This window comes from Plecotus auritus (assembly GCF_963455305.1).
Source record: "Plecotus auritus genome assembly, chromosome: 1".
Taxonomy (NCBI): domain Eukaryota; kingdom Metazoa; phylum Chordata; class Mammalia; order Chiroptera; family Vespertilionidae; genus Plecotus; species Plecotus auritus.
The window spans coordinates 61,994,118-62,010,732 of record NC_137770.1 but is presented as its reverse complement, the minus strand read 5'-3'; the positions used below and the strand labels follow the sequence as shown (position 1 = coordinate 62,010,732).

Sequence of the window (16,615 nt, the reverse complement as noted above, 5' to 3'; positions counted from 1 at the left end):
AAAGAAGACCTCAGTAAATGGGGAGACATGTCATTTTCATGGATGGGAATATTTAATATTGTACAGGTGTCAATTCTACCCAAATTAATAATATATAAGCCTAATATATTTGGAACAAAAACCCTAGCAGGACTTTTGGGAAACTGTACAATTATTTGACATTTTTTATGGTCAAAAGGTCCATCCTGGTTGAGCACCAGCCTCTGGGAAGTGTGTGGATTGCTGGAAAACTTCTTCAAGATGGCTCAGCCATGTTCCGTAGTTTTCAGTGTACATGTCTGGCACTTCTTTTACTAAATTGATTCTCAGGCATATTATTCTTTTTTATGCTATTATGAATGTATATAAATGATTTCTTAATTTCATTTCCCAATTGTTTATTGCTAATATGTAGAAACTAGAGGCCCGGTGCATGAAATTCGTGCACGGGGGAGTGGGGTGTCCCTCAGCCCAGCCTGCACCCTCTCCAATCTGGGACCCCTCGAGGGATGTCCGACTGCCCGTTTAAGCCCGATCCTGGTGGGATCAGGCCTAAATGGGCAGTCGGACATCCCTCTCACAATCCAGGACTGCTGGCTCCCAACTGCTCGCCTGCCTGCCTTCCTCATTGCCCCTAACCACTTCTGCCTGCCAGCCTGATCACCCCTTAACCACTCCCCTGCCAGCCTGATTGATGCCTAACTGCTCCCCTGCCAGCCTGTTTGCCCCTAACTGCCCTCCCCTGCAGGCCTGGTCCCCCCCAACTGCTCTCCCCTGCAGGCCTGGTCCCCCCCAACTACCCTTCCCTGCAGGCCTGGTCCCCCCCAACTTCCCTCCTCTGACAGCTTGGTCACCCCTAACTGCCCTCCCCTGAAGGCTTGATTGCCCCCAACTGCCCTCCCTTGCAGGCCTGGTCCCTCCCAACTGCCCTCCCCTGCTGCCTGATCGCCCACAACTGCCCTCCCTTGCAGGCCTGGTCCCTCCCAACTGCCCTACCCTGCTGGCCATCTTGTGGTGGCCATCTTGTGTCCACATGGGGGCAGGATCTTTGACCACATGGGGGCAGCCATCTTGTGTGTTGGAGTGATGGTCAATCTCCATATTACTCTTTTATTAGATAGGATAGAGGCCTGGTGCACGGGTGGGGGCCAGCTGGTTAGCCCTGAAGGGTGTCCCGGATCAGGGTGGGGTTTCCCTTGGGGCATGGGGTGGCCTGGGCGAGGGGCCTGTGGTGGTTTGCAGGCCGGCCACGCCCCCTGGCAACCCAAGCGGAGACCCTGGTATCTGGGGTTTATTTATCTTCTACAATTGAAACTTTGTAGCCTGGAGCAGAGCCAAGCCTTCTGCTTGCTCCATGGCGGCAGCCATTTCTGTTGGGATTTATGTATCTTCTATAATTGAAACTTTGTAGCCTTAAGCGAGGCCTGGGCCGGCCAGGGTGTTCGGAAAGCTTGGCTTCCTCCATCACCGGGGCAACCCTAGCCTCCTGCTCTTTCCAGCTCCATGGCTGCCGCCATTTCTGTTTGGGTTTATGTATTTTCTATCATTGAAACTTTGTAGCCTTGAGTGGAGGCCTAGGCCGGCAAGGGCAGGCGGAAAGCTTGGCTTCCTCCATTGCCAGGGAAACCCAAGCCTCCCTCCTGCTCTCTGTGGCCGTAGCCATCTTGGTTGGGTTTATTTGCATATCTGCTCCTGATTGGCTGGTGGGCATGGCTTATGGGTATGGCTTGTGGGTGTAACGGAGTGATGGTTAATTTGCATATTACTCTTTTATTAGATAGGATGTAATTGATTTTTGTATATTGATCCTATATCTTGTGACCTTTCCTGAATTTGTTTATTATAGTAATTTTTTTGTGGATTCCTTAGGATTTTTCCACATACAAAATGTCATTTGCAAATGAATACACTTTTTTTTAACTTTCTTTTCAGCCTAGGTGCATTTATTTTCATATGTGCCTACTGAGTTGGCTAGAACCACCAGCACAATGTCCAGTGGCAGTGGTAAGAACAAATAGACATCCTTGCCTTGTTCCCAATTTAGGGGGAAAGTATTCCATTTTTTGTTTTGTGTTTTTTTGGCATTAATTATAAGGTTAGCAGTAGGTCTTTCCATACATGAATTTCCTCTTACTCCTAGTTTGTTATGATGTTTTTTTTCAATATTGAATGGGATTGATATATTTTTCCTTTTTTTCTCAACCTGTTTGTTTTTTAATCTATAGACAGCAATACAGTTGGGTCTTGTTTTTTGTTGTTGTTATTGCTTTTTTGTTTTTTTAATCCAGTTTCACAATCTCTGCTTCTGGTGGAAGTGTTTAATCCATTCACATTTAATGTGACCATTGATATGGGTGGATTTATGATTGACATCTTTTCTATGTGCTCAGGTCTTTTTTATTCCTCTGCTTCTCTTTTACTGATATTTGTGGTGATAGATTTTTTTTTTAGTGGACCATTTTAATTCCTACCTTTAAAAGACCTATATTTCTTGAGTTAATTTTTTTTTTTAATCCTTACCCAAGGATATTTTTTCCATTGATTTTTTAAACAAAGTGGAAGAAAGGGATCAGGGAGAGAGAGAAACACAACTGGTTGCCTCCCACTTTGCCCAAACATGCAACCAAGGTATGTGCCCTTGATCGGGAATCAAACCTGAGACCCATTGGTCCTCAGACTGTCACTCTAACCACTGACCCAAACCGACCAAGGCTCTTTGAGTTAAATTATTAGTGGTTCCTCTAGGGATTAACTAATGCATTTGAACTCATCACAGATACTTCAGTTTAATACTGTATTACTTTCCTTCAGCTGTTGTAACGAAGGCTTAAAACAACTGAAATGTATTCTCTCACAGTACGGCTCATTGTGGGGGTTTTACTGCGCTCCACTCCATTCAAGTGAGCCCTCCCACAGCAAAGCTGCTGGTTTTCACAGCTCCCCAATTGTGGCAGAACTACCACATTATCTGAACTGGGGGAGGGGAGGAGGATGGAGCAGTCCCAGGCAACAATGTCAGATTCCATTGTTCTTACTCAGAGTTCACTGGTTTTTCATGGATAACTATTACTAATTTGTTATATGCTGTTGATCAATTTATAGAGCTCTAAAATTGTTGTTTTGGATACTTTTGTTTAGTGTTGTGCTTGCTTTTTTGAGGACTTTGTTGAGCTCCTTCCTCAGTCTGCCATACCAGGTGGCAAAAGTCTGCTGAAAAATAAAAATTTATTGCAATATAATTCTCATACTATAAACTTCACCCATTTAAAGTATACAACTCAGTAGTTTTTAATATAGTCACAGATATGTTAAACTATCACCACAGTCAATTTTAAAACATGGTCATCTCCAAGGAAACTCCAATGCTCTTTACCAGTAGTTATCACTCCCTACCCGCTCAGTACCCTCTACTCCTAAGTGTAGGTATGCAACCACTTATCTACTGTATGTCATTTCTCTTTTTTCCTTAATTAGCCTGGCTAGAGGCTTATCAATTTTTTATTGATCTTTTCAAAGAACCAGTTCTTTTATTTCACTGATTTTCTCTATTGGTTTCCTGTCCTAAATCTCATTAACTTCTGCTCTAATTGTTATTTCTTTCCTCCTTCTTATTTTGCACCTAATTCTCTCTCTTTCATTTCCTAAAGTAGAAAGTTAGATATTTGATGTTAGGGCCTTCTTTTTCCCTAATACATGTAGTCTATGCTATAAATTTCCCTCTAAGTACTGCTTTCTTTGCAACCCTCACATTTTGATAAGTTGTATTTTCATTTAGTTAAAAATATTTTTAAATTTCTCCTGAGATTTCTTCTTTGACTCATGTGTTATTTAGAAGTGTGTTGTTTAATCTCCAAGTATTTGGATATTTTTCAACCATTTTTCTTGTCATTGATTTCTAGTTTAATTCTGTTTTCATCTGAAAGCATACATTATAGGACTTCTATTTTTTAAATTTTAAAGGTGATCCAGAATGTGGTCTATATTCCATGTTTCATGTGTTGTGGGTTTATTTATAAGACACCAACAAATATCCTTTATATCCATATCTTTATTTGAACAATTTTCTATAATAGCTAGGAGAATACAGCATTAATGACACACATTTACTAAGTACAACATTAGACAACTACAAATTTAGAGCTTAAATGTCAATCCGATATTGTTTTGGTTTCCATCTTAGCACTAGGTGATATCTAGTGAAAAACCCATGTTTCAAAGGCTTTTGTTAAAACGAGGTGAATTATTAACATATTTTTAAAAACTACATGTGAGATATGCTGGGATGGGTTCCCTTTAAAACTAGAGTTGGTTGGTAATTCCTTCATTTCTCAGTACTTCTGCTTCCTTTTTTATGGATGAATACTGTACCTAAAAACTTTTCCAGGTCCAAGAAGAAAAACTGTTTGGAAAATTGCAATGTTCAATTTCATTTTAGTTAAAAGACATAGCCATTTCACAATAAATTAACAATTTAAAGTTAATAATTAAAATACAGCATGTTAAATGTCATGAGCTCATTTCTGTGCAACACTGTTAGAGCAATTAAAATTTCCAAGATACAAAAATGTCAACCTTACTCCAGGATTCCACAGAAATACATAACTAGGAATCATAAATTACAACACACATATCCACATTTAATGGGGGAAAAATCAGCATTTGTTTGGAAAAAATTAAATGGCTCAAATGATTTAGAAAGCCTCAAAAGTGAGCTAAAATCTTACAACATATGGCAACAATAAGACATTTGAAATTATTGACTCTGAAAAATGCATTAAAATGTACTCACCTACCAAGCATTGAATTATACATTCCGGTTTCAACTCAAAAAACATTTTTCTTTCAAATATTTCAGGCAATATTACAGTACTAAAAAGGTTAGTCATTTTCAGATATTTATGACTCTACTAACACCCATTAAGTTAAGCTAATGAACATTTTAGCTAGACCGAATTATAAAATTAAAAAATGTATAAAACACATTTTGGTAGATATGTTACATAGTACTTTTCTGTTCCTGATCTTCTGAAAACCCACTAACTCCAGGCTGATTTAATTTAGGGGTAATACAATGGGTTCGAATTTATAGCACTTTTTCTTGTTTTCAACCTTTTATAGTACCGGGTTCTTAAAAAATATTTTTAAAGAATATCCATGAAAAGTTTTACAGTGGTACTCTTTACCTTTATTTATTAAGAAAAGGCTGGTGGAAAACAAGCCATTTAAATACTACCAAAAATCTAACATTTCTTCCATATGTTCATTTGCTTACTTGTGACACAGTCTTCCCACCCCTTGACCCCCAAACTCAGGAAGGCTTTCTAAGCCCACATTCCATTGGTTCTGAGATTGTTGCTGCCTCAGAGTTCTATTACCTGTTAGGAAATAACAGAAAACAAAGGAAGAAGTAACCGGTGGGGGAGGAGCATGCAGACGTGGGGAAAGGAATTAGTGGTTGGAGGCCACACCCAACCAAAACCCTCACAAGTCCTTGAGAAACAGGGCTTGATATTCTCTCCAGGCAAGACATCCCCGTACAGAGGAAAAGTTTTGGAGAACTTAAGGCAGCTCCAGGAGGGAAGGGAGCAGGGGTTAAGGCGGCCCTCACAGCACGGCCTGAGAAGAAATGACGATGCCCTTATCCATGAACGGAGGCCACAGCAACACACAGCCTCCCTAACACGCATGCATACAGCACACCTCCTAGCTGCAAAGCAGACACTGGCAGCATGCACACACAGTAATGTCTAAGCATGCCTTGACTTGTGCATGGCCTGGCGGGGGATGGCGCTCAGAAGCACCCACGGGCTTGGCCTGCAGCTGCAGTTTCCCCAAGGGCTGCACAGCTCACTGGTGGCTCTAACAGCTCACCTGTTGGCTCTAACAGAGGGGTGTGTGTTGAGAGTGACCTTCCTCATCACTTTGGGAGGTGTTCACTGCTTTCCATCAGGCTGAGACAGCCTGCTACTAATTAATGACCTAAACACAGAGTGTTGCACCCTGCAAGGGAGCACTGGGTAATTACAAAGCCAAGCCTAGTGGTAGCAGGCAACTGTGACAGAAAGAAAACCGCTGGCTCTAGGCGCTGTCTCGTCAGCAAAAAGAACTCGGCATTGCTCATGGCTCAGCTCCCATATGCCAGCTGCCAACTCTGATAAGGAGAAAGAGCACCTCTTGCTGACCCGGGGCACCCCACAGGTACCGAGGAACAGATGTAACCCCAGGACTTGCCACTGCTGTGGGGAGAGCAGCTTGGCTGGAGGGCTGCGGGACTCAGGCAAGTCTGACCTACCTCCCATATCACCATCAGCAAATGACTGTAGCCACAGTTCTACCCTCCAGTGCTGCTGTGAGGATACAGTGAGGTAACGAGAAAGCACACTGGAGGAAAGCAGAGCCAGATGCGAGGTATGTTCTACAGGAGAATTTAAAGGTCAAACACTAATTGTTGCTGTTTTATCCTAAGTAGTTGAAGCTACCCAGAGGATACTTGATTATGCCTCCTGAGGAACTCTATGAACTGGTGACTGTGTGTGTTTGAGAGAGGGAGAAAGAGCGAGAGCGAGAGCGAGAGAGAGAGAGACTTCTCAGATGGTGGCAGTTGCCCCTTTACCTAGGGTTACCAGGAAAGTAATTTCTCAACAATCACTGTACTGAGATTCTAATAAAGTATTTTCATAGTTTCCCCCACTGTTATGAAAAGATTTGCTCTATATTATACACTATTACCCAGAAAGAGCCAACTCTCAATTATCCATTGAAATAAAGCAAATCATACTAACTGATCCCAATCCCCAAATCTCCTTTAAGTTGGCTTTGGAATATATAGATATGTACTTTTATCCTGACAAAAGAAGTGTCAGGTACATGGGGATTTTTCAAAACTTCCAAAGAAATCATGAAGCCACATTTGTGGATCTTATACCATATTCATCTTCCCCCATCTTTGTAGTTACTCTCAGGCGGATCAAAGCCTTAACCTAAGAAAAGCTACAAGAAGGGAAACCGCTTGTAATTTTTCAACTTTGAATTCCAAGGTGTGAGCTAATCTAGATGTGAGTGAGCGGGGAGTTGAGTATTGAGAAGGGCTTAAGACAATAAACTGCTATTCTTTCAAGATCTTCCTTTGAATTCCTAATGTGTGTCATAGAGGAATTATGAAAAAGTAAATTAGTGATAATGTTAAAAATGTACTACAGAGAAGAAGAACAAGTTTTACAGATTAGCCTTGAGGTAAACCACCAGGCAGGCCAGGGGGCAGCTGAGGACTAACGACATCCACTACTGCCTTCAACGGCAGTCCGGGGAGAGACAAAGGCCTCGACGACAGACGCTTCAGGACGCGAGCTGTCTGGGAGCAGGAAAAGGGGCTGCAAGGCAGCGGGAGCCACGGCGCATCTTGAAGACCTGACAAGACTGAGGGCAGCATGGACATGCTGCACAGGACTGAGCTGGGGAGGACGGGGCTTCGGTGGACAGCCTACGGACGGTGGCATTTTGTTGTGAGCCTCTCCCCATGCAAGTCCCACTTATGCTCTTAGACTATGACACATTCAGCACTAACCATCTGGTTACGAGTTCATTGTTCACTGAAAACACAGTGACAAACCAAAAACTGAGAGAATCTGATTGAATTAGTAATGTTTTGGGTTGGTTTTGCAAATAAATGTATCCAACTGAATACAGCAGTATGTGATTCAATAAAAATCACCTAGACCAATTAATTTTCTAAAAGCATGGGCACAGATCATGCACACTGAAGAAAGGTTATAACTAAACAGACTTGTGATAGTTTTATTAATCCCTCAGACTTAACAGGCACCGAACACTGGTCTCTACATCAGAGGATAAACTTACTGAGGAACTACAGCTCATTTCTCTAAGATCTAAGCGCCGAGAGGAGAGATGTTAGACGTGGAAGGGACCTTAAGAGTCCGTTGTCCAATCCTCTTATTTATAAAAGAGGAATCTGAGACCCAAATAAGTTAACAGATAGTATTTATCTTTTAATAAAATCTTTATCACTGGTTCTAAACTGTTTGACTTCCATTAATACTATTGCACATATTTTAATAAGATGCATTTTTATAAACCATCTGGGAGTTAAATTATATAAATCTATGATTGCAATGAAGAACCAGAGTTTCTGATGAAAGCTAAGGATTTATATTTGCACAACCTGAAAGATTTATGTATAAGATTTTTAAGGAAAAATGCATAATATATTTAATTAAAATTTAGGGGTGAAAACATAGAATCTGGGTCTTATGAAGCCCAATCCTCTGTAAAATTCAGCAATCTTCTAATATTTCTTAGATAAGTCAGAGTATTTCTAACACAATGCTCTTTAAAGTATCTAGTGTTACTGAGAACATTTATAGAAATTGCAAAGGCTAAAAAAAAAGGAATCATAATTATTCATTACACACCTTCTTTTGCATAATTTATAGGATAATCAAGGTTTCAAGACCTGAATCATGAATATTCTGACAATGCTCTCTAGATAGTGACTGAGATAAATTCTTAATAAATTAAGAAGAAAGGAAACCTGTCAAGGTTGACTATATGCATTGCAGAAATCAGATCTGGGAACTAAAAATAAGTCACTTTACAGAACGCTGTACCCTGCAGTGGTATCCACCAGGGAAAAATAATGAGCACACTACTGTAATATGTCCTGAATAAATAATGACACCAACAACTGCCGTTCTGTCTAATCCTACCCCTGAATGTCAAACATTTTGTCATATTACTGCATGACTTCCCAGTGTCTGCTACTTGTGCAGGTGAATCTATAGATGTTTGCAAAGAATCCAGTTAAAACTGATCTGATTGTACTGTAAACAGAGTTGATAAAAGAGAAGCTTATTGTTGTAGTACCTAACAAGAATACCGCTTACATGTTGAAGAACCCAGTATGTAGCAGCAGTTTAAAATGCTCAGGAAACTACAGTGCAAATGGACTTATATGCTATTCAGTAAAACAGCATTTTCTTAATATCTCTACATCATAATGACACATAAAGGACGTTACTTGTCCAGCTACTATACCTACTGCAGTTGATTTCTGTGATCCAGTTAAACATCACCATGATTCCTAAACTGATAGGATATGTACTCAATAGTGATTTTTCTTCTGGTTACACAGAGGAGGTTCTCTGTGGGTACCTTCCTAACAACCACTCATATCTGGAATTTATGTTTTTTTATACCATTTAGATGTAGTGCTAAGGATTTAAAGTAAATGCTAGCAACTCAAGATACATTTCCCCCTTCCTTCCATCATTCACCTGCATGTGAACTCGGGGTACCTAATGAGCAAGGGTGCGCGGTGCTACAGGTAACAGCACGAAGGAGTGTGACTTTCTTTCCGAGGTGATGAAAGTATTCTAGGGAGATTTCCAGTTAATAACCTCTTGTTTGGAAGATAATGACTACATCTTCTTTAAAAATGTGTTTTCAGTAGCTCACTGGAAATAATGCGTTCTTATTTCAGGCAAAAAATGTACTGTCCTTTTGCCTCGATGTGGCTTTCAGACCCGGGAGATGAAGCCCAGGCCCAGGCTGGCTGGGATCTGGATGGTCTCCAGGGCGAGGGAGGATGGGTTGAAAGGAAAGGTGACGGGAAAGATGTGTTTAGCATCCATGAGCAGCTGAGGAGAGTCCTTCCTGTCTCGTAAACGCATCTAAGAAGATTAAAAAAACAAAAAAGCAGAGCATCAATTCTTTGAATCTATAAAGATAATTTTCTTCTGCCAAAAATCCTACCCAAAATTCCCCAACTAATGAAGAATGTTTACATTTGTTTTAAATTCACTTCATTTTCCCAATAAGCTGTTACAAGAAAAACTTAATGCACTGTAAAAATATGATAAAAATTAAAAAAATTATCCTTCAGCAAATTGTAAAATTTCCATTAAAAAACTGTCTTGGGCGATCTTACCTGTATAGTACGAATAAATGACACAGAGACTCTTTCTTCAAATTCATTAACTGGCGTATACAAATTCAGCACTTTGACAATCTGTGAGAAATAAAATGATCAAAGTTTTCAGCAGATAGTTAAGTGCACTGGGGCTCATAATATAGAAGACTGAAAAGATCTCAGCATAGTTTCCATTCCTCCCAAGGCTGGTGGGGCAGGAGGGGAGATGAGATGGTCTGAGGGCACATGTATTTTTACTCTTTTAATTTTTATAATAAAAATGTATTATCTTTGTACATTTTAAAAAGCAATGTAAGTTTGGAAAAACATTCAAACTGTACAAAAAAAACCCAAAACATAAAAAGCAAAAGTGCCCCCACTCCCATCCTCCCAGTTTCCCAAAGTGGCAATTTTTGACAGGATCCTTACTATCCTCCTAGCTGCTTTCTGTACATACTCTATGTGTAACCTATGTGAGCTTCCTATGCTATGAGATACGTGATGAACACTAAGAAAGTCCAAGAGTAAGCACAGAAATAACTGGGCAAATGAGAAGTGGGCATGCGCATGCCTACGCCTCCCCTCATGCGGCTGCCGGTCCTCAAGGTCCTCTCTTCTCTGCTCCCTCCTTAAACTCAGTGTCGTGCCTGATGGGCCCTCCTCTGAACAGTCCAGTTATTGCCCTCAGCACTCCTTCAGACATCTCACCACTGAGCTCACTAGAATCCCTTCCAGCAGAATCAGCTGGGCACATCTGTCTTCCCTACTAAACTTGCAGTTCCTTTTCAGCAGGGATTGTCCCTTATATATTGAAGTGTTTCCCTCAGCAACAAGTGTGGTCCCTTGAGATAGGAACTCAATTCAGAAATAAGAATTATCTGTCTTAAAATAGAGAAGTCAAAATACTTATGAAATAATACAGAAAATTATTTTTGGAACACAAGCTCCATAGCAGGCCTAGGATGCTAACCCCTCAGAGCAGGGACTCTTTCGTTCCTGGCTGTGTCTCAGTGCACTGAAATGTGTGACTTCCTGGTAAAACACTACTTCAGGAGCTGTCCGATATATGTCTTCTCTGACACAGAGAAGTTGCTCAGACAAGAGCAATAGCTAGAGGACTTCTTTTTTTGCCCAATATCACCCTTGACGAATGTGAAATGATGTCAAAGGAGAGAAGCTACGTTACCTGGGCAGTAGTTAAAGCATTGCACATGGAGCAGATGGCTTCTGCATCATCATCTGTTTTCTTTTTCACTTGCAGAAGCTGAGCAGCTTGAATGAGAGGTTCTAGGGTTTCTTTAGCCCCACTGTTCATCAGATTCTTGTCACGCAGCCATTCTTCCAGTTGACTGACATTGTATCTGTGCCGAGAGAGAGAGAGAGAGAGAGAGAGAGAGAGAGAGGGGGGGGGGGGGGAGAGGGAGAGGGAGAGAGGAGAGAAGGGGGAGAATGCAAATTTACTGAATGTTGTCATAAATGCCTTAATTTTCTGTGTATGACTTTGTCAGGAATTTGTTAAAATGACAGGCAGTATTCTTGTTTGCTTTTCTTAAATCTTATCAGCTGTACTTAAAAATTACAATTATAAAAAGTCATGAGGTTTATAATCACAATTATATAAGAGTAAACGACTAGAGAATATAATTATCTTTAATGCAAGATAGAAAAGTAGCCATTATAGCAAAAGTTATGAAGTGAGACTGGCAAAAAGATAAGACAAAACACATTATGTGGCTGTGCCCTCCTTAAACAGCGGACCAGAAACACTTTGTAGTTTCTCCTACAACTTCAGAGGTGAGAAATGATAATCCTTTAAGTCCTCTCTCTTACTTAAGTCCATCTGAATAATAACCCCCCCCACACACTCTGTGCTCTAGCCTTCTTTAGGGAAGAATGTGGATGATGGAGGCAGTGGCCCGAGGAAGCTCAGGGAGGGGAGGAGAGAAAGGCAAGTGGGGTCCACCGGAAGAGAGGAAGACCCCAAAACTACATGGGTGCTGAGGTGTCAAGAGATGGCCAACCAAGTAACAGTGATTTTCAAACTAAAATGAGGTAGATGGACACACAATCAGAGTGAATAATCACGCTAACAAGAGGAATTATTAGGTGCTGCAAATGTATAAACAGCTTATAGGGAAAGAGATTCTGCTACCTGGGGGTAAGGCATTAGCTCCTCAATGTTAACTACAATGGATGTAGGTCAGAATGGGAAATCTGAAAAGAATGCCGTTTCTTGAGACTGAGTAAAGACTTTTGTAGGAGAATTCCTGCCTCCCCTTGGTGAATTTTCTGTTTTAAAATAAATTACTTGTAAAATAAGTCAATTCTATTATGATAATGAGGTTATGCTGAAGAGTAGTTGGCATCAAACCAAGTGCAGCTCTTCCTAAAACACCAAGGGGCACATTTCAAATATTAGTGAAAGACTCATTAAACATGCTCTTGTTGCCATGGTAGAGAAAGGTATTTTGTTAAAATAAATTTCCAAGAGCAACCAAGCATTATAATTCTTCATTATAATTTGATATTTTATTATTGTACAATTAAAACACACACAAAAGCCCTAGCCAGTTTGGCTCAGCAGATAAAGAGTTGGACTGCGGACTGAAGGGTCCCAGGTTCGATTCTGGTCAAGGGTGCATGCCCGGGTTTTGGCTCGGTCCCCAGTAGGGGGCGTGCAGGAGGCAGCCAATCAATGATTCTCTCTCATCACTGATGTTTCTCTCTCTCTTTCCCTCTCCCTTCATCTCTGAAATCAATAAAAATATATTAAAAAATAAAATACACACAAAAGAAGAGGAAGCAACTATCCCACCTTTATGTATTTTTCATCATCTTTCCAATCCCTCTGAAGACTTAACTTAGCAGTGAGTGGAACCTGCTGGAGGCACAGCGGATCAATGATGACTGAGGAGAGGGCCAGCCAGGCCGCAGGACGTGGCTCCATGCCCACGCTCCCTTTGCTGCTTGGCTATGGCCCAGACAGCCATCAGGTGCACTGACCTCGAGCCAGCCATCAGCTCCCCGCACGCTGGCAGGCAGTCATGGGGCAGCGAGAAGAGGCCATCACTGTTGGCGTTTCTCACCTGATCTGCATGCCTTTGCTCCAGGAGCACATGTCCTTCCGCAGGAGGAGGTTGTTCAGTGTGATGGCCCCCACGATGTAGAACATCTGCTTGGCCACCTGCTTGATCAGCTCGGGGTCCATGCCGTGCTGACACATGACCGAGTGGAAGGAGCTGAGCTGCCGGAGGATGGAGTCCAGTGTGTAGGTGCCCTCATCGGCGATGCTGGAGGTCCGCTTCCTCAGCCCTGTTGGCTTCACCCCGGACACGCCCTGAATGGTCTCATGCTCCAGCATGCCTGAGACTGCACGAGGAGTTCACATTAAAAGAGAGGATCTGGAAGGGCACCGTTTCAAGTGCACACACATTCACACATTCAGTTTAGGAAAATGATCTGAGCATCTAAACAGAGGGGGAAAAAACTCCCCCAAAAAAAGCTTCTAGATTTTTAATAAAGGAATAATTCCTAAATGCAAAAACTTATTAAGAAATCTTAATGGTGTTTTTTCTAAACTAAGAAGCAGCAGTCTGTACTAGCACCAGGGTGTGGTACCTTGGGAGGTTCTGAGAGAGGTATGCAGCAGTTAGGAGAAGATGAGCGTTCTCCAGCGCTGTGTGAGCCCCAGAGACAAACAAATCAAGTAGCAAGGGCAGAAGCCTGTCCAGCTGGTGTGGCTCAGTGGCTGAATGTCGACCAATGAACCAGGAGGTCATGGTTTGATTCCCAGTTAGGGCACATGCCTGGGTTGCAGACTTGATCCCCAGTATAGGGCATGCAGTAAGCAACCGATCATTAATTCTCTCTCATAATTGATGTTTCTATCTCTCTCTCTCCCTCTCCCTTCTTCTCTGAAATCAGTAAAATATATGTTTAAAAAAAGAAGAAGAAGAAAGGCAGGAGCCTGGACAGAGGTCTTGGAGAAGACTTGGGAGGGGCAGTTGTGCAGGGCTGGAAAGCTGGGCCCTTCCTTGCCCTGAGCTCTGCCTCCCAGGACTCAGCCTTCTCCTCTGGGGCACTGCTGCTCCTCTCCTGTGCTCTCATAACATGTAGCCTAAGTGTCCTCTAGGACGGTTTTGGGATGCCTACTCCTGGGCTGGGAGCCCCCTAAGAGCAAGGGCCAAGCCTGACTCACTTTTATTTCTCCTAGTGCTAACCTCAGCCTCCAAGAACCTCATACAGTTGCTGTTGAATCACTGGGGGATTGGGTGGTGGGTTTAAGTGGGACACCTGAGAGGTAAATTTCTTGTTTAGCCAATAAAAATAGGCACAAATAGGAAAAAAGTTTGGCTGAAGCTGATCTTCTCTGCATCTGCACCTCTTGCATTTTAGCTGACCTAAGCTGCTTTAAACTCATGACTTTTCAGGGGATGATTGAAGAAATCACCCGACTCACATGGTTTCCTCAGCCTGTTATGTTTCTAGTTTGATTGAGGGCTTACAATAGAAAATGGAACACTCTGAGCCCACAGAAGGGAAAGAAATTGTGGAAATGAGGAAAACACATGGGTGGGGAGGAAAGGGCAGCTGGGAGCAGTCTTCAGAGGCTGCTGATAATCTGCCTGAGAATGAGAGTTTGATAGGTTAAAAACAAGTGTGTGTGCCTGTTTTTTTAAATTCAATGCATTTAAAGTTAGCAGCCTGCAATCTGTACATGCCCCCTAATTCTGACTTCAAACATGCTACACATTGCACAGTGCAGCACGATACATAAATAAACATGCAGAATGAGTGCACACATGTGAAGGGAGGTACATGGAATCACATTAGCTGAAAACACATATATAGAAACAGAAACACACAAAGTACACACCCACACACACATAACCAGTGGGGCTCACTGAATTAGAAACTGCTGCATTAAAGCAAATTGCCTTTAACAATTCCAGAGGGGCCACAAGATGTACAACTTAGCCTGGGGTGTCTGAGCCCTGTTCTGTTGCCACGGTACCCTCCCACCTCTTTTACTGTAGCCTATTAATCAGCCAAAGTGCAAACCCTCCCCAGCCTTCTTAGTTTTAGATGTAGTGTAGTAGTTTCCTAGACCAGTGGTTGGCAAACTGTGGCTCGCGAGCCGCTCTGTTGACTAATGAGTTTGCCGACCACTGTCCTAAACCAAAGTTTGAAGTGTTTTTCAAAACTGGACAAGGAATAAGGTCTACTGCTGGGTACACAGCATTACCCAATCTTAGAGAGAGGTACTGCACACTGGGGAGGGAAACTAGATATTGCCGTCCTGGTCTTGTGGAAGCAGTGATTCTGATGTATCGCAGTTAGTCATAGCTAACATCCCATGTTCTGGGATTCCTCAGGTAATTTTAGGACCATTTTAATGTTCTCCGTTTGAATACATGCTATGAGACATGTGCCACTGGTGGTCGTCTACTGGTGGGCATGTGAGATGGACAGACTTGATGTCCGCGACGCCCTGGCCTTACCGATCATGGGCTGAAGGATGTTCTCCAGCACCCGCACAAGCTGCTGGTAGATCTGAATGGCCAGGTCACTTAGTACCTGCCGGTACTCAGCCAGGTCGAAGTTGGTGAGGCAGTGTTCGTTCTGGCGAGATGTGTTGTGCTTCATAAAGCCCTAGAGCCACAACGCAGAGTTAATGATGCACAGGAAGTGAGATGTCTGCTGTCTGTCAGACTCACTTTATCAGTATCTTCCTGTCCTTTTTCTCTCTTCACAGAGTTTCCATCCATCCCACACATAAATGCCAGGATAATCATTTTCAGTGTGTGTTTCCATCTTTAAAATTCCACTTCTTACTAGCTTTTGAATAATATCTAAACTTGGTAACCTAGCATTTTCTTTCCAATAGCAATGTCAATAAAATAGGATGGGAAAATTTAATCTAAAAAAAAAAAAAAATTCCCTAGTTGGTGTGGCTCAGTTAGTTGAACATGGTCCCATATACCAAAACATCACGGATCAATCCCTGGTCTGGGTCAGGGTGTGTACGGAAGGCAACTGATTGATGTTTCTCTCTCTCTCTCTCCCCCTCTTCTTTCCTCTCTCTCTAAAATCAATAAAAACATATCCTCTGATGAGGATTGTAAAAAAATAATATGTTTCACTTATGAAACATGAAGTTTACTGCTAAACACTAAACCACCTAAAGTACTAACATGTTTAAACTTCAGTTCATTAAATATAGTCTTATTTATAAATACTGTACCCAAAGGGCATTCATAGCTTAAAACAGATTGATTTCTACACAGACTGGTAGATACATAAAAAGTTTTCCTTTCATGGCATCCACAGATGATTTTCATCTTTTGGTGGTATTTGTTAAAATGGAAAGACAACGGTACAAGAAAGTACTTCTGTCAGATATTGCCTGCCAAAGGCAACAGCCTACTTGATGGGTTCTGCCCATAGTCCTTAACAATATGGTCCAGAAGTGGGAATGACAGGGCAGCGAATGGCCCCTCTGGGAAACTCTGGTATGTCAGTCCCATCTTCCCAGGGACCACATCTTGCTCACATTTGTATTTCCCATCATTTGCCAGGACCATCCTCTGCCCCGAGCCTCTGTGTGGGTGCTCAGCAAGTGCTGCAGCTCAGCTTCTCTTTTACCCTCCTGGCAAAGGATGGGCGGTGCAGGGGAGTGGTTAGGGGCACGGGCTCTCGGAAGCAGGCAGA

The 16,615-nt window shown here is 42.2% G+C and overlaps 1 protein-coding gene across 1 annotated transcript in view; it reads right to left on the bottom strand.

Moving 5' to 3' along the window:
- Window positions 1-4,015: 4,015 nt before the first annotated feature.
- Window positions 4,016-16,615, bottom strand: part of MYO5A (myosin VA) — a 236,091-nt gene continuing 223,491 nt past the window's right edge. Inside the window, exons 37-41 of the mRNA XM_080650082.1 lie at window positions 15,406-15,556; window positions 12,991-13,273; window positions 11,091-11,265; window positions 9,923-10,003; window positions 4,016-9,665 (exon numbers count right to left, since the gene is read on the bottom strand). Of these exons, the coding sequence (XP_080506208.1) occupies window positions 9,513-9,665; window positions 9,923-10,003; window positions 11,091-11,265; window positions 12,991-13,273; window positions 15,406-15,556 (843 nt within the window). The 3' untranslated portion in view covers window positions 4,016-9,512. The remainder of the gene's footprint in view (window positions 9,666-9,922; window positions 10,004-11,090; window positions 11,266-12,990; window positions 13,274-15,405; window positions 15,557-16,615) is intronic.